At 56.4% G+C, this 22,270-nt stretch overlaps 11 protein-coding genes across 11 annotated transcripts; 6 read left to right on the top strand and 5 right to left on the bottom strand.

Annotated features, from left to right (window-relative positions):
• Window positions 1–1,211, bottom strand: JN550_008755 (uncharacterized protein; the record flags this gene model as incomplete). The annotated part of the gene is made up of 2 exons (XM_049320752.1): window positions 169–820; window positions 1,018–1,211. Coding segments are annotated over 2 exons (846 nt in total), but the record flags the coding sequence as incomplete, so codon positions are not given.
• Window positions 1,212–4,602: 3,391 nt separating this feature from the next.
• Window positions 4,603–6,042, bottom strand: JN550_008754 (uncharacterized protein; the record flags this gene model as incomplete). Its single annotated transcript, XM_049320749.1, has 3 exons — window positions 4,603–5,073; window positions 5,136–5,463; window positions 5,525–6,042. The coding sequence occupies 3 exons, from the start codon at window positions 6,040–6,042 to the stop codon at window positions 4,603–4,605; spliced, it is 1,317 nt and encodes a 438-aa protein (XP_049169412.1).
• An 846-nt stretch (window positions 6,043–6,888) lies between these two features.
• JN550_008753 (uncharacterized protein) lies at window positions 6,889–8,100 on the top strand (the record flags this gene model as incomplete). Its single annotated transcript, XM_049320748.1, has 2 exons — window positions 6,889–7,047; window positions 7,243–8,100. The coding sequence occupies 2 exons, from the start codon at window positions 6,889–6,891 to the stop codon at window positions 8,098–8,100; spliced, it is 1,017 nt and encodes a 338-aa protein (XP_049169411.1).
• Window positions 8,101–8,344: 244 nt separating this feature from the next.
• Window positions 8,345–9,320, bottom strand: JN550_008752 (uncharacterized protein; the record flags this gene model as incomplete). The annotated part of the gene is made up of 3 exons (XM_049320747.1): window positions 8,345–8,986; window positions 9,095–9,206; window positions 9,283–9,320. 3 exons carry the CDS (start codon window positions 9,318–9,320, stop codon window positions 8,345–8,347), a joined length of 792 nt encoding a protein of 263 aa, XP_049169410.1.
• A 982-nt stretch (window positions 9,321–10,302) lies between these two features.
• JN550_008751 (uncharacterized protein) lies at window positions 10,303–10,824 on the top strand (the record flags this gene model as incomplete). Its single annotated transcript, XM_049320746.1, has 2 exons — window positions 10,303–10,552; window positions 10,691–10,824. The coding sequence occupies 2 exons, from the start codon at window positions 10,303–10,305 to the stop codon at window positions 10,822–10,824; spliced, it is 384 nt and encodes a 127-aa protein (XP_049169409.1).
• A 308-nt stretch (window positions 10,825–11,132) lies between these two features.
• On the bottom strand, window positions 11,133–11,963 carry JN550_008750 (uncharacterized protein; the record flags this gene model as incomplete). Its single annotated transcript, XM_049320745.1, has 2 exons — window positions 11,133–11,677; window positions 11,762–11,963. The coding sequence occupies 2 exons, from the start codon at window positions 11,961–11,963 to the stop codon at window positions 11,133–11,135; spliced, it is 747 nt and encodes a 248-aa protein (XP_049169408.1).
• Window positions 11,964–12,949: 986 nt separating this feature from the next.
• On the top strand, window positions 12,950–14,980 carry JN550_008749 (uncharacterized protein; the record flags this gene model as incomplete). The annotated part of the gene is made up of 2 exons (XM_049320744.1): window positions 12,950–13,006; window positions 13,064–14,980. The coding sequence occupies 2 exons, from the start codon at window positions 12,950–12,952 to the stop codon at window positions 14,978–14,980; spliced, it is 1,974 nt and encodes a 657-aa protein (XP_049169407.1).
• A 1,444-nt stretch (window positions 14,981–16,424) lies between these two features.
• On the top strand, window positions 16,425–17,536 carry JN550_008748 (uncharacterized protein; the record flags this gene model as incomplete). The annotated part of the gene is made up of 2 exons (XM_049320743.1): window positions 16,425–16,641; window positions 16,782–17,536. The coding sequence occupies 2 exons, from the start codon at window positions 16,425–16,427 to the stop codon at window positions 17,534–17,536; spliced, it is 972 nt and encodes a 323-aa protein (XP_049169406.1).
• An 858-nt stretch (window positions 17,537–18,394) lies between these two features.
• JN550_008747 (uncharacterized protein) lies at window positions 18,395–19,142 on the bottom strand (the record flags this gene model as incomplete). The annotated part of the gene is made up of 2 exons (XM_049320742.1): window positions 18,395–19,008; window positions 19,106–19,142. 2 exons carry the CDS (start codon window positions 19,140–19,142, stop codon window positions 18,395–18,397), a joined length of 651 nt encoding a protein of 216 aa, XP_049169405.1.
• Window positions 19,143–20,026: 884 nt separating this feature from the next.
• Window positions 20,027–21,031, top strand: JN550_008746 (uncharacterized protein; the record flags this gene model as incomplete). Its single annotated transcript, XM_049320741.1, has 1 exon — window positions 20,027–21,031. The coding sequence occupies one exon, from the start codon at window positions 20,027–20,029 to the stop codon at window positions 21,029–21,031; it is 1,005 nt and encodes a 334-aa protein (XP_049169404.1).
• A 79-nt stretch (window positions 21,032–21,110) lies between these two features.
• JN550_008745 (uncharacterized protein) lies at window positions 21,111–21,806 on the top strand (the record flags this gene model as incomplete). The annotated part of the gene is made up of 2 exons (XM_049320740.1): window positions 21,111–21,161; window positions 21,369–21,806. 2 exons carry the CDS (start codon window positions 21,111–21,113, stop codon window positions 21,804–21,806), a joined length of 489 nt encoding a protein of 162 aa, XP_049169403.1.
• Window positions 21,807–22,270: the final 464 nt, after the last annotated feature.

The raw sequence follows: 22,270 nt of genomic DNA, 5'->3' as shown, positions 1-22,270 counted from the left end.
AGGGGGGGGGGGGGGGTTCAGGGGTGTCAAACCTTCGCTCGCGAACACGATAGGATTATCTGGCCGTGAAGGGTCTGTCAGACAGAAGACTTCGGCAAGACCTTCAGACATTTCTCGCAATTCCGGGGGAAGAGTATCTGCAATTCGTCTTTTAATAGTCAAACTGACCGTCTGAATGTAGGTGTGCGTAATAAAAGCAGGCATTTCTTGGTTAGCGAGTGTTTCGAATGCTTTGGCCGCCTTCTCTCTGAGCAACTGGTTGAACGTGCCATTCACTGGAGTGGATGTATAGTCTAATCCTTGCACGGGGACTAATCCATCAACAACTGCATTGGCGTAGTCTATAGCCCGGAGTGCTTTCAATGTATCCATATAGTACTCAAGGATAGGGATTGACTGTGGCCGCAGCTGGTAGATAAAGTTGGTGAATCGCTGGAGGAGTAGTGGATCCTCAAACATCACCCCCAGATGCTTGGCGGAGAACAGGAGTTCTGATTGTGTCTCCAGAGAATATTGCTTGCCCAGCGCATGTGCTGGCACTACTAGGTCGAAAGAAGATGGGTCAATCTCCTCCTCGGCGAGCGGCTCAAGGCCATCGTGCTCCTGAATGGCTCGGGTCTGAAGTGCGGGCAAAGCGGATTGCCCAGACTGAGGCAACAACGACGACGCAGACGAATTCAGATGCGAGTTTGACGACTTAGAAAGAAGGCTCTTCGGGACGGTAGAGGGTGACCGACTGCCTGCTGGCACATATAGCTCCTGTGGTTCCGGGGTCACCATACGAGCCTTAGGCTCCTCGGCCGAGGCTCTCTGCTGGGGGCTTTTGAATGTGTTAAATATATGACCAGTCAAGCGCGTATATGGACTTGCCTCATCGCTCTCTGAGGCTCTACTGCTCTCGATTCGGTAGGTGTTTGGTCGCCCAGTTCTTCCGTGAACTTCGGTTTCCGACTGCTGATGAAGGGCGGGTTCGTAATAAATTCGACTACAGACAAGCGTCTGCTGGACTTTCTCAACGGTATGTCTGGTATCTCAGCACCCCCGTCTTCTATGTTCTCGCCTCCACTGCGGCCAAAAGCTGTAAGCGAACGGACACTCGTAGAGTTCTGCTGCCCGGCGGCTTCGCGGAACGGAGGGGATTCACGAGGACTTTGACCTGGACGAGGGCTGGGTGTATGACGCGGGCTCGGAGAACGTTGGCGGAGCGACATGACGTGGTATGAAATGACCCTACAGAAAGGAAGGCCGGCGCACGATCAGCAGTGCTACACGACTATTGATTCTAGGTTATGAAGAAGGTCGCTTGCTTCTTGTGCGGTCTACCAGCCGTCAATGGTTGCTTTTCCGGAAACGAAGCAAAACCACATGGGCAAAGGAATTGCGGACATATTTAGACTTATACCTCCGACTAACAAGACCCTGGGAAGACCGGGTCTGAAGGGAAAACATGGTTATCCATATTACCATCCGCTGGACTTCACTACAATAGCCGAATGCCAAAGTACAATCCATTTGTGATAGATTTCGTCACTACCAGACATGTGAGGGTGTTGGTAACTAGTTCGGTAGCTAGGGGCTAGCTTGCTAGCGACCACAAACTCTCGAATAGTAGGTGGCTTTTCCGTCTTGACTCAGTTCGGCGGATCGACAACGAAAATACTTAGAGCTCAGCTGAGACACGTTAGACATTCTCCCACATGGCCAAGGATATAACCTTGCTCAAAGTTTTCTGGTATGACGAACTTTGTCGTCGTGTCGCTTCCTGATGAAGTTACTGATAACCAGCACATGGGGGCTATCGCGACCACGACCTGAAGTATCGCCAAAGTGATATACAACATTAGGAGTGGAGCTGCTAATCGGAAATTCCCAACGCAAGGGACACCCCTACTGCAGCAGATGCCTGCAAGCAATAGTTCAGGAGTGCCTTTCTAAGCGAGCAGAGAGCTCATGTGAATGAGTGCGATGAGGCCCACGATCTTCGATGAAGGTGAGGTTTTGGAGATCGGGGGCCCGATAAATAAGAACCTAGTTGATCTGTCTGGAGCATGCCTGTGCGCAGGTGTCAAAATCCCGCCATCATGGATAGCCCTGACGGGGTCAGGAAGACTATGCTCGAAAAAGATTAGCAGTCAAGACGATCACTTTCAGCTTTTCCATTCCGGGGCAAGACTCAGCGCATTCGCCCGGATCTACGATTCCTCTCTCCGATCGTGAATCATATTCGCAAATCTCTGTCTCGAATGCCTATCTACCATGCAATGGCATGGAATTGATAAAGATAAGAGTACGTGAAATTAACGTGATTTCTCGTTCCCAACTTTCTTGGTACTAGAATTGACTACCGACGAGAGGGGTATTGCCGGGCTAGGGTGCTTGGGTTGGTTGAAGATCGACCGTCAGAGAGCAAGTGGTTTTGTGTTGATAGCTGTAGCTCATCACGACTATCAAGCACAGGGGGACGCGTTGTCAGCCTACCCAGCGAACTACTGTAAGCTGTTCGGTTCCATCACGATCACCGATTAGGCTTGCAGAATGTTTACCTACTGGTAGATCTGTACCAGCAGAATATGTCTCAGATGAGGGCTGATGTTTCTTGTATCATGAATTCGTGCCAGGTGCTGTGATGGGACTCTATACTGAGACACTGTATTCAAGAATTCTCCGAGCGATGATTGTTCCTGCATCTTACAACAGCAAGGGTCCCGGAAGTGATGCCGCGCTGAATCAAAGTGAGCAAGTGATCCTTGTCCAAGGAGAATGCACATGCCTCCTCCAACCCGGCCGACCTATCACCTTCGGATCCGGCAATTTGGACAACCCGGAACACCATACCCAAGAGGATTGTCCAGAACGGCACTCGCTTGCAAAAGCGTCCTCACCTTGCTTTAAGCCAGCCAACCCTAGAATAGGCCCAGTCCAACTCAGCCATTGAGGTGCAGCGACGACCCATCAACTAGACTAGCTGCCACTATTGAAGCGCTAATCGGCATGACGTACCGTAGAATATTCCGAGCTTCGACATGCACGCAGAGCCTCACACGAGTTATTCCCTACGTAGCATTCAGGTTACATTCCCAGACGTACAGTACTTTTGGGATGCGGTAATGATAGACATGCAGCACTTGGACAAGTGGTACGTACATACTGCCGGGTACGTATGGTGGCAGGCCAATCCGCTTTTCCGAGACTCTTGGCTTCGCAGCGTGTAGTTGGGAACACACACCCCCGGATGAGTACCTGTAGGTATGTAGCGTTCCACGTGTTATTTTCGAGGCTAGCAGAAACCAACAAGTAATTCCCAAGGGGCTCGATATTCAGGTATGGCATTTGCTGAACTGAACGTTGATGTTTGTCATACACGAGGCTGATTCGCTATGCCCACCTGCAGTCCGTGCTAATGCGATACAACACAGGGGCCGGCACATGTGGCCAACTCCATGGATTTCGTAGGAATTTCAGCCATCACAGAGGCATTGTATCATCCCGTAAAAATTGGATTTCTCAGCCAAGAATTCCTGTGATTTGATCAGTCTCTCGGCACAATGGAATAGTGGGCGGTAGCGTGGCCGGCCATCGGGTCCGTACCTAGCATCAACTCTAGCTAGACCTGCTTATAACGATAACACTGCATAATGATACCTGATTATAACGATTCACACCCTGTGTTTCCTCATAGTAAACTTCACATTTCAACTCTCCTGTCCACGAGTATGCTCCAGACAGACTAGGTTCTCATTCAACGGGCCCCCGATGTACAAGACCTCACAAATACAGCACGCGCATACGTGTCCGAGACTTATGTATTCTTCCATTCACGATACCATATTGAAACCCCACCTGTATTTGTGAGTGGGCTAACTCTGCTGTACTGCAACACCTCGTTCTAACGATAAAGAAAGTACACGAGCACTGTATCGTTATAAAGAGGGACTAAGATAACCGTCATAATATTGTTTAAAGCGTTGTTTGTCCAATCACAGCCGCGCTGGCTCAATGGTAGAGCATTAGACTTCTATGTTTGCGCAAAACACGCAAGGATGGTATCTAAAGGTTGCGGGTTCGACCCCCGCGTGTGGTTTCATCATCTCGTTGGACAGCAAACAACCGATGACTGTACTTTTTTGGAGTCTGAGATGCTCTAGCTTACCATACACTATATGGTAACCAAGTTTTGTTATGCCAAATGGGACTCTAGGTTGCGGTAGACATACGGTAGGTTTACGGTGGGCCAAAAAGGGCCAGTCTTGTTTAAATGTTATATAGGCTAAGCTAGAGAACAATGCGCTGGCTCACAGGTAGGGGGCATCATGCTACTATTTTTGCGCTTCTGTTAGGAATGTAAGTTCAAGGTTAGCGGGTGAGTCCCGTGTGGTTGTGTGTCAAGTTCCTTTGTGCTGCTTTTTCTGCTAGATTGGTTTCTAGGTATTGTGGTGTTTGCTTCCTTATGCGGATGGATGTCTATGGTACTGCGGTGTACTGAGAGGAAGATGGAGAGCTAAACTACGGGTGCGCGCACTATATTCAATAGCCTCAAAGTCTTTTGATTGCAATTGTTCTCATTTCCCTGCCCGATGATTCTCTGCGCCGCAGCTATATCACTTACACCTTGTCAACGCGCTGGGCAAACTTCATCTCCTTCTTGTCCGAGACGTCGAAGACGACCAGCAGCTCCTGCAGGAAGACGTCGCCGAGGATGTAGGTGCCGGAGCCGCGGGCGATGCCGGTGGTGCAGTAGTCGGCGTCGAACTCGGCCTGGCGGGTCTCGGGCAGGATGAGGCTGCTGGGGTCGATGCGGAACTGCTTGCCGCCGATGCCGACCTCGACCGTCGGCGGCGCGGCGTCGCACTGCACCACGTACGTGCCGCTGCCGTAGTACTCGGCCGGCGGCGAGAACAGGCTGTTGATGTTGTCCGCGACGTCCCGGGGGAAGTAGTTGAGCGTCGTACCCGTGTCGACGATCATCAGCCCGGGCTTAGTCCAGTTCGAGTGCGTCTGCGTGTTGTTGAAGGTGACGCTCTCCGGTCGGAGACCGTAGTACAGGTACTCCCTCGGCTTACCGTTGAGGCTAATCTGCAAAGGTATAAGTTAGGAATTACTTAGGGATTACTGGATCCATTCAGGACTGTACGTACCTGCGCGATAGGGATGGTAGCGAACTCCCCAGTCTTCACATCAGGGGGGACACCCCCAAAAGATATGAAGGAGCGGTTATCGTTCCTCGACATAGCAACGCTGAAGATAGGCTTTACGGTTGTGTTTAGACCCAAGGTCTCGACCAAAGGGGCATATCGTGCAGCATTCGCGTCGCTGTCCTTCGTCGGATCGGTCCCCAGATATGCTGTCGTCAGTCCGCGCATCCCCAGGCCGAGGATGCCGGAGAAAAGACCATTTCCTCGGATGCTGGCTGATGTCACAAGAGACATCTGCTGTTTGGGAACTTTGATGCCCGCTACAGTGACACTAGGAATTGTCAGATTAGACCTCAGCACAAGTGTATGTCTTTGGACCCTATAGGACCTACTCTGCATAGCCAAAATCACCATTCAAAGAATCACCGCCGCCGTATGAGATGTTCATATGCTGGCCAGTAATCTTGCCTCCGGAGTAACCTCCTTTATACGAGGGCCCGAAATTGCAGTAGCCCTGCGCTTGTAGCTGGTGCGATCGATCCAGGCATTGGAACGTTGAAGACATGAGCCACGTGTCGGAGCTTCCAGTATCGGGTATCATGGACCAATTGCTGCCTCCTATGCCGACCTGCATTAGATACTGGGTTTGCAGCGGGATGGCCTTGATGTGGTCAGTCCCGGGCCCAAGTTGCCGTGCGTCAAGACCATCCTGAACCTCCGGGAAGCGCGAAGTTTTCAAGGACTCCCGATCCAACGGGACCCTGATCAGGGGATGGTAATTCTCAGTGACGGAAAGACCGGCCTCAGCGATGTAGTTACGGCGAGGTTCGAGTTCATCTTGGGTTGGTGCTGCTGCACATAGAGCGAGGGCAAGGGACCAGACAAGCCCCTGGAACAAATGCCTAGCCATGACGGAAATTCTCTTCACGAGATAGCCTGACCAGGACTGGTCAAGGAATAGGATGATGGAGATAAGGTTGGTATGAAGGGGGAGAGAGCAGCCCTTGGCAGGAAGCCTGGACGCGCTTACAGGACATATTGCACCTATTTGTAAACTATGCCTACTGCCGATCATGAGAATGGGACGCCATCCGGATGGGATTCAGCTCCATGCGATGTTACCTGGCCACGCTACGTAGCGGAGGACTCGATAGGGCCGCGCAATGAATTATCACCGGCATGTTGCTCTATTGCTGGCGTTGGCATCGCGCGGCTGGGTGTATCAGAGGATAGACTGCGGGGGGGCAATGCTTTCACGTGGATGATCTCTCCTGTCCCAGCAGTGGTCGAATGGACGATTATCCGGCGAGCATGTCTCGTGGCCTTGGGACGGCGATGTGATGTGCTCTGTAGACTATATTGGACCAATATAGGCTCTTTGCCAGTCCCGACAGCGCAGAGGTGTAAGTTGGGCGGCCGCTGATGGGGTGATGGTATCCATGGATATGAGTGCTCAATGCAAGGATCGCCCGGGGCCAATGAGAGGGCGCTGATCTCCCCCGCTAAAAGGCCATGAGCCGGCGCCTGGGACCGGCTAGGGTGACATCAGGGTCTTGCCAAAATCTAACCTGTCGCCGAAAGCTTGATGCACGACTCCGGAGCTCCCAAAGATCTCGGCAGTCAGCAGTCAGCAGTCAGCTTCACCCACGCTGCCCCGGTCCAGCCCTTTTGTGCATGTTGCAAGAAGACAAGGAGGCCTATATCGTGTGACCTGGGGGCCAGGAAGCCGTGCGCAGTGGCGTGAGGAAAGACCACCATGCCTCCGTCTGCCCAGGCGCATTCGCGCTCTCACGCGCTGCTGCTCCTGCAGAAATTACTCAATTTGCGCGATAGTGCCAGCCCGCTCACATTGGTTCTCGACACTCTGGAGCAGAGCGGCCGGCCGGTGATTCGTGAGTTTATCGCCAGAGCAAAGGTCGGTAGTTGTTCTACGTCCTCTCCCCATTTCCCTCCAACCTGAGCGGCCGGTGGCCCAACGAGGACTACCCCTCCCAAACCTCAGCCCGCTCCCCTCTGCTCAACATAGCATGCAATGTTGTATGTTTTCTTTGGTTTCTTCCTTCGTCATGTATGAGCAAGTGCTGATACACGCCACCCTGCCGGTCTCCAGGTCTCCAAGTCCAAGGTCCTCTACGTCTCGCTCGCGACGCTGCGCAAGCCCGCGGGCGTCGACGTCTTCGTCAAGGCGCGGGGCAAGTCGGCCGACGCCCTGCGCGCCGAGATCGTCTCGCACTACCCGTCCGGGGCGCCGGGCCACGCGCACAAGGTGCTGGTGGTGGTGGACACGCTCAACCCGCTGTGCGCGTCGGCGCCCTCCCAGCTGCCCCATCTCCTCTCGTCGCTGATCACGGGCCCCGCCGTCTCGCTGGTCGCCCTCTACCACGCCGACGTGCCCGTCGTCCTGCCCAGGTCGTTTGGCGAGTATGAGCCCCATCCCCTGACCGTGCTGTGCCACTTGGCGACGGCGATCCTGAGGGTTGGGAGCCTGTATCAGGCGATCAAGCGCAAAGAGGCTCGAGATCGCAGCCTGCAGGAGCCGGAGTGGGGGATCAATGAGGGCCGCGAGGGCGTACTGATCGGACTCAAGGGGAGGGAGAAGCTGAGCAAGGAGGACGGCGACGGCCTGGTGGTCGAGATGGAGGTGAGACGACGGAGCGGGCGGTCTGTGGGAGAGAAATTCGTGCTGGTCCCCGGAGAGAACATGAGCCTGGCATCCAAGATCGCACTGCTGTCCGATCACCCGAAATTCAAAGAGCCGGCCGGCGACGACGGCGGCGCGGGAGATGAAGGTGAAGACGCCGAGACGACGTTTAGTCTGGGCTTGACGGAAAAGCAGCGGCGGGATCGTGAAGGCATTGTGCTGCCGTACTTCGATGCCCAGACCGATATAGGAGCAGGGGAGGGCGGCCGGATTCTGTACGAGATGGGCCGGGAAGATGACTTTGATGACGAAGAAGACGAGATATAGAACCAGAATTTCCCAAAGACAAACAACACTCTCACAGGAACACATCATGACTTACTCAACGGCGTAAAGGGTTATAGTACATCTCTAGATAGTTCCCTGGCGTGGCGCCATCGTCCATAACGCCCAGCAGAACCGTGATCTATTTTAGGGGTTCCAATTCCGTGCCCATGCTATCACACAATCGCGACGCATGTACGCTCAAGCATGAAGCTCATCCAAGCTGACCGTGACTTGGGAGATCACCCTACTCATCAACCTGCATACCCTCGCCCTCGGCCGTCTCACCAGCGGCCTCGGCATCATCGCCTACACTGTTGATCCAGTCCTTGACCTCGGCGCCATCGTGCACCTTGAAGAAGTCGATGCCCCGCTTGCCGGCCTCCTTCAGCCCCACGACGCCCACACTCGTGTTCTCGACCGTCAGCTCGCGGTCCTGCACCAAGGTCTCCTTGAGGGCCCTCAGGCCGTGCTTTATCAGCTCCTCGCGGCCACAGTCGGGGAACTTGTCGGCGTTCTTCTCGAGGTACGTCCGGGCCATCTGGGATCTGGCGCCAATGGCGCAGGCGACCATCTCCTGGGTCATGCCGCTGGGCTGGAACTCGAACAGGTGGGGGCCGGTCTCGTCGACGCCGGCGACGAGCAGGCCGACGCCGTAGGGGCGCTTGCCGTAGTGCTGGGTGTTGAGCTGGGCCTTCTCGCCGATGAGGCTGACGAGGGTCTCGACGGGCAGGGCACGGTCGTAGGTCAGCCGTTGCGACAGGCACTGCTGCTTCATGAAGTTGGACAGGACGCGGGCGTCCGAGGTCAGGCCGGCGATGGCGAGGCCGAGGTGTTCGTCTACGGCGAAGAGCTTCTTTTGGTAGGAGGAGAGCTCCTCGGCATTTCTCTGAATGAGGGCAAGCAACGTGTCAGCGTATCAGTCTTCTAGGGTGAGGTGGTTGGCCGGGATGCCGGAAGTACGAGATTCGGACGTGTGGTATGGCGATGTGTTTACCTTGATCGCTACTAGGACGGCGTGTGTCTTGCTTGTGATGCCCACGACGACAGATCCCTGCTTCACGGCCTCGCCTGCATATTCGACCTGGAATATTCTTCCTTGCGGAGAGCTTGGGGAGCTGTCAGTATGGCGGACTTTGAGGACAGGCAGCACGGACGGAGGTGATGTCGGGCGCTGGAGCTTACAATGTGACGGAATCGTTGTCGTAGTTGTTGCGAAACATTGTGAGAAGAGTACCAAGATGGGTTGGTCAGGGGGATGCAGTCTCGGGAAGATGGATCGAGGTGGTGATGGAGGCGAGTCTGTCGGGAGCAGCGATACTCTGCGTCGTCGGGGCGTTTGTGTATTTGGCGAGGCTGATGGATATGAGGTCGCAGGTCGCTGGTCGCTGGTCGCTGGTTACTAGTCGCCGTGGACGTCTGGCGAGGCAGGCAGCTGGAGCTTCGTCAGGTCCTCGCCAAGGGACGGAAACGCCCAGCAGGTGCTTTCCTTCGGGTTTAGCGCATTCCATGCCCACTACTGCAACCACCTAGGTACCTTGTAGCCAGAGCTCCCACAATGAACACAGGCCGCGAGCCACGCTTTGCTCATAGCACTCGATGCCCAAGAATGCTGGAAATATTGGATGCCCCGAAATATTTTGTCCAAAACGACAAGTAGGGTCCTATCCTTGACTGCTCTTCTTCTTCTTCTTCTTCTACTACTACGCATATAAGATGCGTAAATGCCCCCGTGACTGTGCACAAACGATCACTCCAATACTTCCCATGGATATACGTACTTAAGTAGGTCGCTCGCTGAGCGACTTCGCTGGCGGCTGGGGGGCGCGCAACCCAAACTGGGGGGGAAGCCCAGCTGTGGCGCAAGCTTTCCTATCCAGACTGCAGCAGCTGACGACACACCCAAAACACCACCACTGGTCCCGAGAGCCTCATCCCCATATTCCGCTGCCTGCAAGCCGACGCCGACCTTTCCCTCACCCGCGCATCCCCCGGATTTCGAATCACCCAACCAGTCTCTCGGGCAGCTGCCGCTTCATCTGCGCCGTGCGTGACTTCAACGACCCTTTGATCATCCGCTTCCGCGCCATCGTCCCCCAGCTCCTCAACGAGTGCTCGGCGGCAGCCCAGCCCTCACCTCACAGCTCCGCGTCGGACGACAACTCGGGCCCGCACCGGCTATAGCGCATTGAAAATACCGCAGCGATGCCGGGGATCAAGACCATCATATCGCTTTCCTTCGTCCTGGCCGTCGGGTTCCTGCTGGTCATCCTGTCGTGCGCCCTGTTCAAGGTCTACTACCCGCTGCTGGTCGTGGCCACCTACGTGCTGGCACCCCTGCCGAACTGGATCTGCAGCCGTTGCTCGAACCCGGATGACTTTGTTGAGAGCAGCGGAAATGCCGTTCTCGACCTCGGACGGTTCTGCACTGGATTCCTGGTCGTCATGGGTATTGGTGAGTACCATCTCCGCTCCTCGTTTGGACAACAGCCTGGGAATGAGGACCTTATCATGCCGGCCGCGGCTCTGGGCCCGGAATTCGACGCAACACGATGGACACGGACCGAGAATCCCGGCTGACCTTTCTTTACAGCACTGCCCGTCGTACTCTACCACTCCACGCTGATCAACGCCGCCGCCATGGCAATGAGCATCATCGGAGGGCTGTTGATTTACGGCACCATTATCTCTTTCGGCATGTTCTTCCAGGAGGACCAGGAGTTCTAGGCCGTCCGCGCACGTGAGTCGGGTGCAGTTGTCGAGTCCCGGGGCCGAAATAGAAGATGTGTTCTATACGATGTATTATACGCCAGCAGCATCCAAGGAATCTAGTCCGGGGAAACGGGTTTGTCGGTTAGGGGGTCTTTTGGGGTTGGCATTCAGCAGGTCATCCGAGTTCATTATCGCATACCCCTTCGCACTTGGGCGAATTGAATCTTCTATTTTGTTTAAACTGTTTTGATCTAAATCGACATCTAAAACAAGTCTATCCTCAGCCACAGGCTGGAGCGGAGCAGATTTGGTGAACGTGCCGTTTACTCGGTCTCCCACGTCAGGTTATATCTAGCCTCTGAAACCTTGTAATCCCGCAGCGCCTGGATGGCGCCCTCGGCCGTCGTGGCCGTCACCAGGATGTCGGCGTTGGCCGCCTTGACGAAGCCCTCCTCGACCGACTTCTTGACCCACTGCAGCAGCCCGTCGTAGAAGCCGCTGACGTTGAGGATGCAGACGCCCTTGTTGTGGATGCCCAGCTGGTTCCACGTCGCCGTCTCGAGCAGCTCCTCCATGGTGCCGTAGCCGCCGCTCAGCGCGATGAAGCCGCTCCCCGGCGCGCCGTCCAGCACCTCCTGCGCCATCATCTTCTTGCGCGTGTGCATGTCCGGCACCACCGTCGTCCGCCCGTAGACGTCGGCCTCGGGTACGTAGTACCCGTTCGCGTCCGCCTTGCCCGCGTACGTCGAGTCCCGCTCGTACTTAACGAGCGCCTCGGGGATGATGCCGTGCACGGCGTCCGGCCCGGCGATCGAGACAATGGTCTTGGCCACCTCGCCCATGAGGCCGACCGTGCCGCCACCGTAGACTAGGAATCATTCAAGCGTTAAAAAAAAAGGGTTCTATCTTGTGCGCGCAGTGGTTACGGGGCCGGGGGGTCCTCCAGACCTACCTAATGAGATGCCGTTCTCGGCCATCAACGTGCCCAGCTGCCGCGCCGCCTCAATGTGCTCTGGGCTCTTGCCACCTGCGGAGCCGCAGTAGACGCATATCTTGACCTTCTTGTTGGGCTGGGAATTGGGGTTCAGGTTTGACGTCCCGGACGGGGTGGCTGTCCTCGACGCCGGAAACGGTGATGCGCCGCCCGACTCCATGCCGGCGGTAGTCTGCTGGGTTGCTTGGGCCGCTTGGTACGAGATTCGGTGCAAGGAGAGGGTCAAGCAGTGAAGTGAACAATGCCTAGTCTAGCCGGGGTTTGAAGCAGAAGTTGGTCAAGGCAAAAGCGGGAGACGAGGGAGGAGGCGGTGGACTCGAAACCCAACGGGACTGCGAGTATGTATGTGTTTGCCTAAGAGTGGTCGACGGTTGTCCGGTACAGGTCGGGCCGAGTATTACGAGAGGAGAGAGAGAGAGATGATGCCACGATAGGGAGAGTCATACTAGACAGGTAGAGGCTGTTATAATCAATGTCCCCTGACAGGTGGCTGGGCACTTGCTATCATGTGGCCGGAAGACGAGGCTATCGTGTGCTCCTTCTAATTCGCCATGACGTAGCTTACTTGAGTGTCTTAGATAATACGGCGTGCAGCTCGGATCCTGCGAAGATGGGAGGCTCACTACTAGCAATTTCCCAGGGCCTTCTGCAAGAGAGGAAGCGTCTTGCACCGGTCACTGTTCGAGCGCGCTACCATGATGACTTGATGGTTGGTTGAGTCATTCTCACATCAACATGGCCTAAAGTGGGATGCCAAGCCATCAGTCTCCTTCGGAGGAGATGCATCTTGTCCCCTCACTGCATACACCGTAGGTTGCCGCTGGGCCCCTGACCCGCCAGCGGACGGTCTGCTAACCCCCCGCCAGAGCCTAAGCTGCCCGCTGCCCGACCCCAGGGGACCTAGCGCCACCGTGGCCCTGTGTCGGGCTGCCATTCGCCGACCTGCCGGGGCGATATAAGGGACCCCACTCATGGGGTTCGGGGTTCTAGAACGAGACCTCCTCTGCCAGCCGTCCTATCGGCATCTTCCCGAAATAAAAAAAATAAGGACACGGCCAGCTTTGAAGAAGAGACGAGTGCCAACGCAGGACTTGTCATCAACCATTCGAACACTCCACGGCGCGCATCCCGGGAAGCATACTCATCATGCCCGAGGGAAATGCTGCGGCGGCCGGCGGGCCGGCTCAGCAGGAGCAGGGCGGCGTAAGTAACGCGTCGCGAAAGTCGACGACCGAGGCTGACCACACGTCCGTGCTATAGCAGTCCCTGGTCATGAAGATCGTGCAGGGCGTTGCCATGTACTATGGTGTCCAGCTGCTCATGAAGCAGTTCGTGGGAGGGAACAAGGCCCAGACGACCGAGGTTACCGACGCGACCGGCAACGTCGTCCAGGTCCCCGCCAACACCGGACCGATCCCCCCCTACGAGATGAGACCGAAGACCCTAGACGAGGGCGCAACGTACAACAGCATCCCGCAGCGCCTCGCCCCGATCTGGCCTTCCGACAGCTCCCTGGACATCATCGTGACCCTCTCTGATACCTTTGTCCCGAAGCCCATCGCGAAGACCCCCGAGCAGTACCTCGTGCTGGACGAGAAGTCCTTCAAGCTGGGAAACCACAGTGACAAGCGCGTGATCGAGACGACCTTTGACGTACCCTCGGCTGTTCAGAACAATGGCACCCTATGGGGACATTTCTACGTTGGCCTCGCCGGTTCCAACTTGGATCCCAAGGAGCCCGGTTTCGATCCTGCGACGGCGCTGCACTTTGCGTATCCCCTGACCCAGTATATTCCAAAGAAGAAGGTCGCCAAGACCAGAAACCTGTTGGAGTCCAAGGACGAGTCTGAGATCGAGGTCGAGGACGAGAAGCCTGGACTCACCATCGCGAGCTACTACCACCCCAATACCACCCTGTCGTTCGTCCCCGATACTGGCATCCTGGACCTGCCAAAGGCGGCCCCAGCAGTCCGGCAATTTCTGAATATTGAACCCACTGGTGCTCGCGACGGAACTGGCCAGAACTCCTGGTACTACCCGATCTTGTATATCAACACCTTCTGGCAGCTCAAGAGTCATATGACGGTCCTCAACGACACTGTCAAGACTCTACCATTGAGGCTCGATCTTGGAAACACGAGAAACTGGCAGTTCACCACGATGGCCACCGTTGACCTTAACTCCAAGGAGCAGGCTCGGCAGGCCGCCTTGGGCAACCCCTCTCCCGGTGGCGGTGATGGTAGCGAGATTGAGATGGTCAAGGAGATTTTCATCGACACGAACCCCATCCTCCTCGGTATCACGATCGTCGTCAGTATTGCCCACATGCTTCTTGAAACGCTTGCTTTTGGGTCCGACATTGCCCACTACCGCAAGAAGAAGGACAACGTTGGCATCTCTGTTCGCACCATCCTGGCCAACGTCTTCATGCAGACTGTCATCTTCTTGTACCTGGTCGACAACTCGCAGAATACCAGCTGGATGATCCTGGGAACCCAGGGCGTTGGTATCCTCATTGAGCTTTGGAAGGTCACGACCGTGGTCAACGTCCGTGTTCGGCCGTCCAGTCCCGGCTCTCTGTTCCCTTACAGCATCGTGTTTGAAGACAAGCACAAGCTTAGCGAGACGGAGGAGAAGACCAAGGAGTACGATGAGATTGCCTTCAAGTACATGTACTGGGCTGGCGTTCCTCTGCTCATCGCGTACGCCATCTACTCCCTGTTCTACGATACGCACAAGTCGTGGTACTCGTACATCATCACGACGCTCGTCGGGTCTGTCTACGCCTACGGTTTCCTGATGATGGTCCCGGCCTTGTACATCAACTACCGCCTCAAGTCGGTGGCGCACATGCCAGGCAAGGCCATGATGTACAAGTTCTTGAACACGTTCATCGACGACCTCTTCGCCTTCACCATCAAGATGCCCTTCCTCCACCGCCTGGCCACGTTCCGTGACGACATTATCTTCTTCATCTACATCTACCAACGGTGGGCTTACAAGATCGACTACACCCGTGTCAACGAGTTTGGACAGGGTGGCGACGATGAGCCGGCGGAGGAGCTCAAGGCGCAGCCCAAGTCACTGCCAAGGGCTGACGCGGAAACCGTGGAGAAGATTGGAGGTGGCCCGCAAACTACCGGTGCTAGTACTGGCAAGGCCACCAAGAGAAAGTAATGGGCTGGTGCGTGCCTTGAATATGTCCGCCAGAAGATCACGCCAGCGCGGCTGTAGAGTAGACTGAGTGATTGGGTGTACTGATACATCATCTCGACTCACTCGAGATAGGCGTTGAGTCCAGGGAAAATAGCATGTTTGAGGCTAGAATCTACCTATCGACTGACAGCCACTGAACGCCGTGTTTTGAAAGTCCTACCAGCACCGTGGCCTGATGGTAAATGCATTGTTGTTAGGTGTCTCTAGGATTAAACATGTACGCACGCTCTGGTGACTGCATGAGAGCTGAAAGCCGCACGGGTACCTGCCTGCCCGCCTGATCCCTCGCGTGAAAGCCAAGACGGCGGGATCGTCGGTAGGGGGAGAGCGAAGCGACTACGCCATACTATGTACGTACATGTATTCAGCCCTATGAGGAGCGACTTCGTTTCTCTGGAACTACCATCCAATCGTTCTGGCTTCCAATAGGGTGTCTCGTCAGCGGGTGCTAGTGGCCCGGATCGTTTAATCGGCAAACGCGTCGCACGGTAATCCTGAACCTCAGGACAGTGGGCTCCACGAGCGTTGCGCGCTCCAATCAGCCTCGACTCCAGATGCCATTGGATGGAAGTTGGCTTGTGACAGCCGGTCTTTGACAGCCGCCCTGGGCAGTGGACGCTGGGGGGCCCTGGACAGCGGGAGACCCGCCAGATCCAAGACGATCCCCGCCAACCCGCCTGGCCGCCTGGCCGCCCGGCAGCTCCCAGCTCCCAGCTCCCAGCTCCCCAGCTCCCAGGACGCTGGTACCCGCTCGCCCTACTGGCGTCGGTTGTTGCTAGTAACGTAATGCTCCCGAGGGTTGAAACAGCTCCGCAGGCCTCCTAATGAAATAAATTATTTCCTCTCACCTGGCTGACACGCCCCCTGCAACCGAGGGCAAGACAGGAACGTGAGCACTGTGGCCCTTCACTTGTCAGATTTTGGGGTGCTCTCGTATAGCAAGGCGATTTCCCCAAGTTAGATCTCTACGTGGCCCCTGCTGGCATTGCATTCCCCTTTCTTTGGACGACGGCTTTCCTCCATGGACCTGTGACGCCATCCGCAATCGTGCATTGAACCCTGAACGAGCGAGCGAGCGAGCGATCTGCGTTTCCCCAGTCTTGGCTACTGGACAGCGAACACCTGAAGGACGTACATGACATGTCGATCCGTCATTGAGACTTAACACGACAACTACCTCCCCTTTACAAGCCCAGGCGAGTTCGAATCCCGGACTAGACCAAGAGCGAGGATTCCCTATTCCACCAAACAATCGTTCCAAGCGGACGCCGGACCTGCGTAGCCCACGAGCGACCGAATCCTGAACCCCCCAGGCTGCCGTCACAGGAAAGGACCGCTCCCGCCTGCCTCCATCCCGGACGGAGGGCCAGCAAGCCGCTCGGCGCCGGAGGGACGCAGCAAAGACATGAACAACGAGAGCGTCGGCTCGCTCCTGGCCGTCATCGCGAACTCGATCAACGATGGCCTGCGCATCCTGATGTTTGCCGACAAGCGGGCCTGGGGCCCCGACGAGTTCGAGCAGCTCCGCCTACTGGAGGAGACCATCGACGAGGCCAAGAAGGACTTCCAGTCCCTGCCGGCCCTGGTCCACGGGAGGGGCTACTACGAGCATGACAGGAAAAGTACGTCTCGAACACCACCCTACATTCCTTCCCCGGCGAGTGAGGCTCGTGGGCCTGCGTCCAAACCCCACCCAGACCCCGATTGCAGCTGCAGGACTTGTGGAAGAGAAAAGTTGACCTAATAAGCTCTTGCCGTCTAGGTGACTCCCTCGAGGACCTTCGAATACTGTGCACGCGCTTCGAGCTGCACGCGCAGAACTTCAAGGAGTGGGTGCGAACAGGCGGGCCGATCAACCCCATATGGGCCCGCGAGACGATAGAGCTCCGCCGCGAGCTGCACAGGGCGCAGTGCCGGGCGGCCCGGCGGATATTCAACTCGGAGCAGGAGACATCGACCCGGTGCCTCGGCGCCTTCCAGGTGTTTCGGGTGCAGAGGGCACCAGAGAACCCGCAGCAGAGGAGTCTGGAGGAGCTCATGGCGTGCAACCAGACCGGCAAGTTTGAGCGCTTCGGCGACAGGGACATCGCCTTCGTGTGCGACTTCTGCGACGGCTACATCGTGTGGGAGGACCTGCGTGAGATGCCCTCGTCCAGGGCCGCGACCACCGGCGACATTCCGGAACCGACCAGTGCGACGAGCATGACGCCATCGCAGGACACCAACTGGCAGGCGACGGGCTTCAAGATGTCGGATGGCGAGGAGAAGGCCGTCGTGTTCGCCCCCGTGGCGATCGCGAACCACATGCCCCCGGAGCCGGGCGAGTGGCAGGCCCGGATCCTGTGCCCGCTCTGCGAGGACTACTACACCGAGGAGCAGGGCGAGGACGACATGGATAGGGTCAAATGGAACCAAGACGAAGGCGGGTACGAGGGCATGGCCGAGTTTCGGGAACACCTCGAGTGGACACATGCCCCGGGCGTCCTCGCGACGACGAGCAATTGCCAGATCATGTGAGCGAAATCTCACCGGTGCTGGACTTGGGAGAGGGGGAGTAATGCATGTCGTGCCGTCGGCTTTCAGGAATAGACGAGTGTTGTCTTTACACCACAGGCGTTCAACAGGGCGAGGGTGTCGCGCATCGCTAGCGCAGCGTTGCGGCACAAATGGAGCATTGGCGTTCTGGAATATAGCATAACAGCCCTTAATTTGATTGATATCCGTTACTACGAGTTGATCTGGATAGAGACTTGTCGAAGGAATATGTCCCGTCCGAGAAAGTCCATGTCTTCCAAACGTTCCGGCATATAAGCCGGTCTACGTTTGGGGCTACAATCTTCACAAAGGGGGATAGATGTGATGCCAGTTCAGCATTCAGTTTTTGAACCGATTCCGTTCACTCCTCGTGCCTAATCTCGATCGCTATGCCATGCACATGATGAGATGGCAAGGTTACGAGTCCTGAGTTGAGACACTCTGTGGTACTTGTTTACTGGTACACCGTAGGCTCTACCTTCGCATTTGCTGTAATCACCAAGATCGTGATGCTGAACCTTCCTATCGCGTCAATATCATGTGGTGCAAACCGTATGTGCACCTGGCTGTCCATCTACCATACTACTCGCAGCTCCGTGTGGAGTAGTCCACCAGGCTTTCGCTCCTGGAATCACAGTGCTCATATGTGTTGGCACGCGATACCGTCGCATCTTTGCAGTATAGGCGACTGTTGGATGCCTCGTCCTCCTTCCACAAGATGGTCCTTTTCTCTTCCAGTCTCACAGCCGATTCCGTGTCGACAAGTGTGATCTCGTACCAAAAATAAACATAGCCTCTCTTCCATGGTCCCTCGGCTGCTGACTTGGTCGTCCTCCCCCTTTAGAAGAAGCGCAGCCATATAAAGACCAGGACGATGAGCCCGAAGACGCCAAAGGGCCCGTACTGCTTGAGCATCAGGTCCCAGTTGATCTTGACGGCGGCCTTGCGGTACTTGCGGCTGTCGTCGCGCAGGCGGGAGCTGATCTCGCCCATGCGCTCGAGGCTGTCGCCGCGGTACAGCAGGTCCTCGATGTTCTTGGTCATGACCTGGGTGACGTCGCGCAGCTCGTCGTTGAGCTTGCCGAGGTTCTGCGTCGCGCGGGCGTCGGCGTACGTGGCCTTGGTGCGGCCGATGAAGGTGTCGAACTCCATGAAGGCGTAGGGCCGCAGCCCGGGAGCGTGCAGCTGCGCCGCCGGGTACGAGCCCGCGAACTCGGCCGCGATGTCGGCCAGGTACGTGAAGGCCAGCTTGCGCGGGTACGACCGCTCGCAGATGCACAGGTACACGATGTCGTCCTGCAGCAGGTAGTGCAGCGTGTAGGGCCCGGACTCGATGCTCGCCTGCGGCTCGGCGTTGCGGTTCAGCCGCCGCAGGATCAGCTTGACCTGCGACTTGATCTCGGCCAGCGACGACTCCATCGACTCCTCGTCGACCGAGGCGCACAGCATGAGGCCTGTAAGGGGGGAAGAACAGTCCGTGTTAGTGCGCTGCTGCTTTGCTGCATAAGGGAGCTCGGGAAGGAGGATGGCTAGGGGGTTGGATTCGCATACCGTCGCCCACGCGGGCTATTTGCGTTGACCTGATCATCTTGGTGGAGTGACACTGGATTGGTGCTCTGCTTCCACTTATGCGACGGTGGGAGGTCTTGTGCGCGTGTTGTATCCCTTCCGCAGGTCCCAGTCGCCAGGCGGTCCAGCAGAGGACACACGACAGGGCCGACAAGTAGCGTACGTGGCTTCAACCGACAGGCGCTGACGTTCCGGCGATGGGAGTGAGTCCTGTGGACTGCCGGTGACTCGAGTGAATAGAGTGCGGTGCCTGGGTCGGGAGGTAGCTCTCGAGAAGCTTCGCAGTCAGTGGTGGCTCCTCAGCGTATACAGTTCGCCCCGTCCTCTTGGGACCAGGTATCTTCAACAACGCCCTTCGCCTGTAGGTAGGCGCCAGCTGGCCAAGAATCCCCTTTCGCTGCCAGGCGACGTCAGGGGCCTGGCCTAAAGGCAAAAGGGCCTAACTAATCCTTGCCGGCCGGGAATGTCCGTGCACGCCAGCTCGAGCAGGTTGAGCCAATGGGCGTGGCGCCTTTGAGCCTCTTCACCCGATAAGACAGTAGCGTCCGACTAACTCCACGCTAGGCCGCGATAAGCCTGCTGTGGAGTCAGTTGGTTGTATAAGTCGGTTTATAGTCGAAGGAATCAAGTTCGCAACAACCCGTCAGGAGATTCAATGCCACGATGCGAAGGAGATCGAACAAGCAGAATAATGGAAATGCCGTGTAGGAGGTCAAAGCGTTCTTTGATTTCCTTAGCGCGTATCGATACCGGCTACAGATACGGCTAGCGTCTTTCAAGCTGCCTGTAGTTACCAACATACGTAGACCCGTCAACCGTTGCCCAGTCCTCGCGCTTTGTGCCATCAAAGCTCTGCCCATTACTCCAGGCATCGCATCAGAAAGATTAGGGACGATACTCACCATGGCTCCCAGGGAAGAATCGAAGGCTGATGACAAGGCCCCGGTGGAGAAGAAGGCTCCGGCGGCGAGAAAAGCACGGGCGAAGAGAGCGCCCGCTCCGAAGAAGCAGAAGCAGGGGACTCCGGCGGAGAAGAAGGCACCGGCGGCTAGAAAAGCACGGGCAAAGAGAGCGCCAGCTCTGCAGAAACAGAAGCAGGAGACCCCGCCTGCGGAGACGCGTGACGAGGAGACCGACCTCGATGTTGAATCCGACGATGTTAGCGAAGATGGCCAGGACTCTGAGGACGGCCTGCCCAAGCCACGAGCGAGAAAAGTGGTCAAGACTCGTAACCTGCCTTGGATCAACCCACCCCGACCCACGCTGAAGATCCCGTACCTGCGGGACGGATATGTCTCTGACCCTCTCGACGAACCTGAGCTGAGTTTCCGGGCCGCAGATGGCACCTGGCCCAAGGCGACCACATCTATGTACCCGAGCCCTCCCACTAACCACAGACTCCTCCAAGCTATGGCCCCCACGATGCCGAACGGTGTAAGCCAGAAATCAGACGCCAACCCTGCGGCTCAGAAGCCTACCAAACCGTCTGTAAAAGGCAAGGCACCAGCCAAGAGAGCGGCAGCCAAGGGACGGACCACAATGGCACCGCCTCAGGCGGTGCCGTCAAAGAGAACGGCCCCCACCAAGTCCCGCCAGCCGGTGGTCGGAATCTGGACCATTCCCCCGCGCCCCACCACCACCGGCCCAGCCAAGAAGACTACGTCTCTCAGCACCTGGCTCGACTCCCAGCATGGGCGAGGACATAAAGACCTGCCAATCGAGATCGACTCAGAAACCGATCAGGATTTTACGTCTTACGCAAGCCCGGCCAGTACCGCAACGAGACGGGGAGAACAGCACCAGCCCCTCGAGGTCCAGTCAGATGAGGAGTCGTCCCTTTTTGTCGAACAGACGCCCAAGCGCCGCCGCTTGGCCTATGAGGACGGAGACGACCTCTACGACGCCTAGCACGCCTCCATCCATCACCTGATCACAACACCGCTTGCCAACCTTTCATCTCGTCTTACTGATTTTTTTTTTCTTCGCCATGGAACTGCTGGTCGACGAGAAGTCGCCTCTGGCGGACACCAATCTTCGCGTAAGTATCCATCTATCTTTCTTGCTATCCAATGTTGACCCCGCTCGTATTCCCCGTTTGACCATTGATATATCTTCGTCTATACCACACCTGCCGATGAGCATCTCTGTACCATTCATCTCAACTACCCCTGCTGCAAGCTCTGCGAAACGCGAAGCGCAAGCCTCATCTGCTTGTCCTACATGACTTGTCACTAACGCCCCGCAGGCACTGATACTGGATCCAGAGATCTGGAAGCTGCTCTCGCCCGAGCAGGTGGCCGAGGTGCACAAATACTGGCCATACGACGGGCCGGTGCCGGACCTCGCCGCGCTGGCCAGCAACGACAACCTGCGGCACGACGTGGCCGAGTACCAGGCAGCGCTGCGGTCGGGGATGCACGACGCCGAGTGGATCCGCCAGGCGCGGGCGGCCAACGCCATCAGGAACGAGGAAGCGCAGAAGCAGAAGCAGCACCAGTCACAACAGCAGTCGGCCCCTGCTACCGCCACCACCGTCTCGACTACTACTGAGGAAGAGGGAGAGGGCAAAGCTGATGAGGATCACGTGATGGAGGAGGCTGTTGAGGATAGCACAGCGGCGCCTGCTTCCACTACGATGACTACGACGACAGAGGATGACGAGAAGCGGCAGAGAGTGGCTTGACAGGCAAAACACACGAAACAGACGATGTGTTGATTTTGAGGATAACGGCCTTGATGGTAATGAGGAACACGCCAATCGACACGGAACGACACTGCACTAATTCCCTTCCCTCATGTTTTTCGATTCTTGTCACTACACACAACACAGCCGGTTTTTCTTTTCTTTGTACACTAGGGACCGGCTCGCACATGGCGATTGTATGTATGGCGGCTTGTACGTACGGAGGATTGTACCCACTACGAGCTTGAGATACCCCTTCCCCGATGCGATTACTTGCATTGGGAGGTATAGAGACTTTGATCAGGACCAAGAAATGTCGTCATGTCACATACTATGCTCGTGGCTGATTCTGACTGAGGCGCTGCCACCAGTCCCGTAGCACCAACTGTGTGAAAGCCCTTTCTGGGGACTTGATCATTGTGCACATGATTATTCTTGTTTTTTATTCAGACATGTCAACCAAT

The sequence above is a fragment of the Neoarthrinium moseri genome, assembly GCF_022829205.1.
Source record: "Neoarthrinium moseri strain CBS 164.80 chromosome Unknown scaffold37_Wmoseri_CBS_16480, whole genome shotgun sequence".
NCBI lineage: Eukaryota > Fungi > Ascomycota > Sordariomycetes > Amphisphaeriales > Apiosporaceae > Neoarthrinium > Neoarthrinium moseri.
The sequence above is the reverse complement of the archived record's forward strand: the minus strand, read 5'-3'. Positions and strand labels throughout refer to the sequence as shown.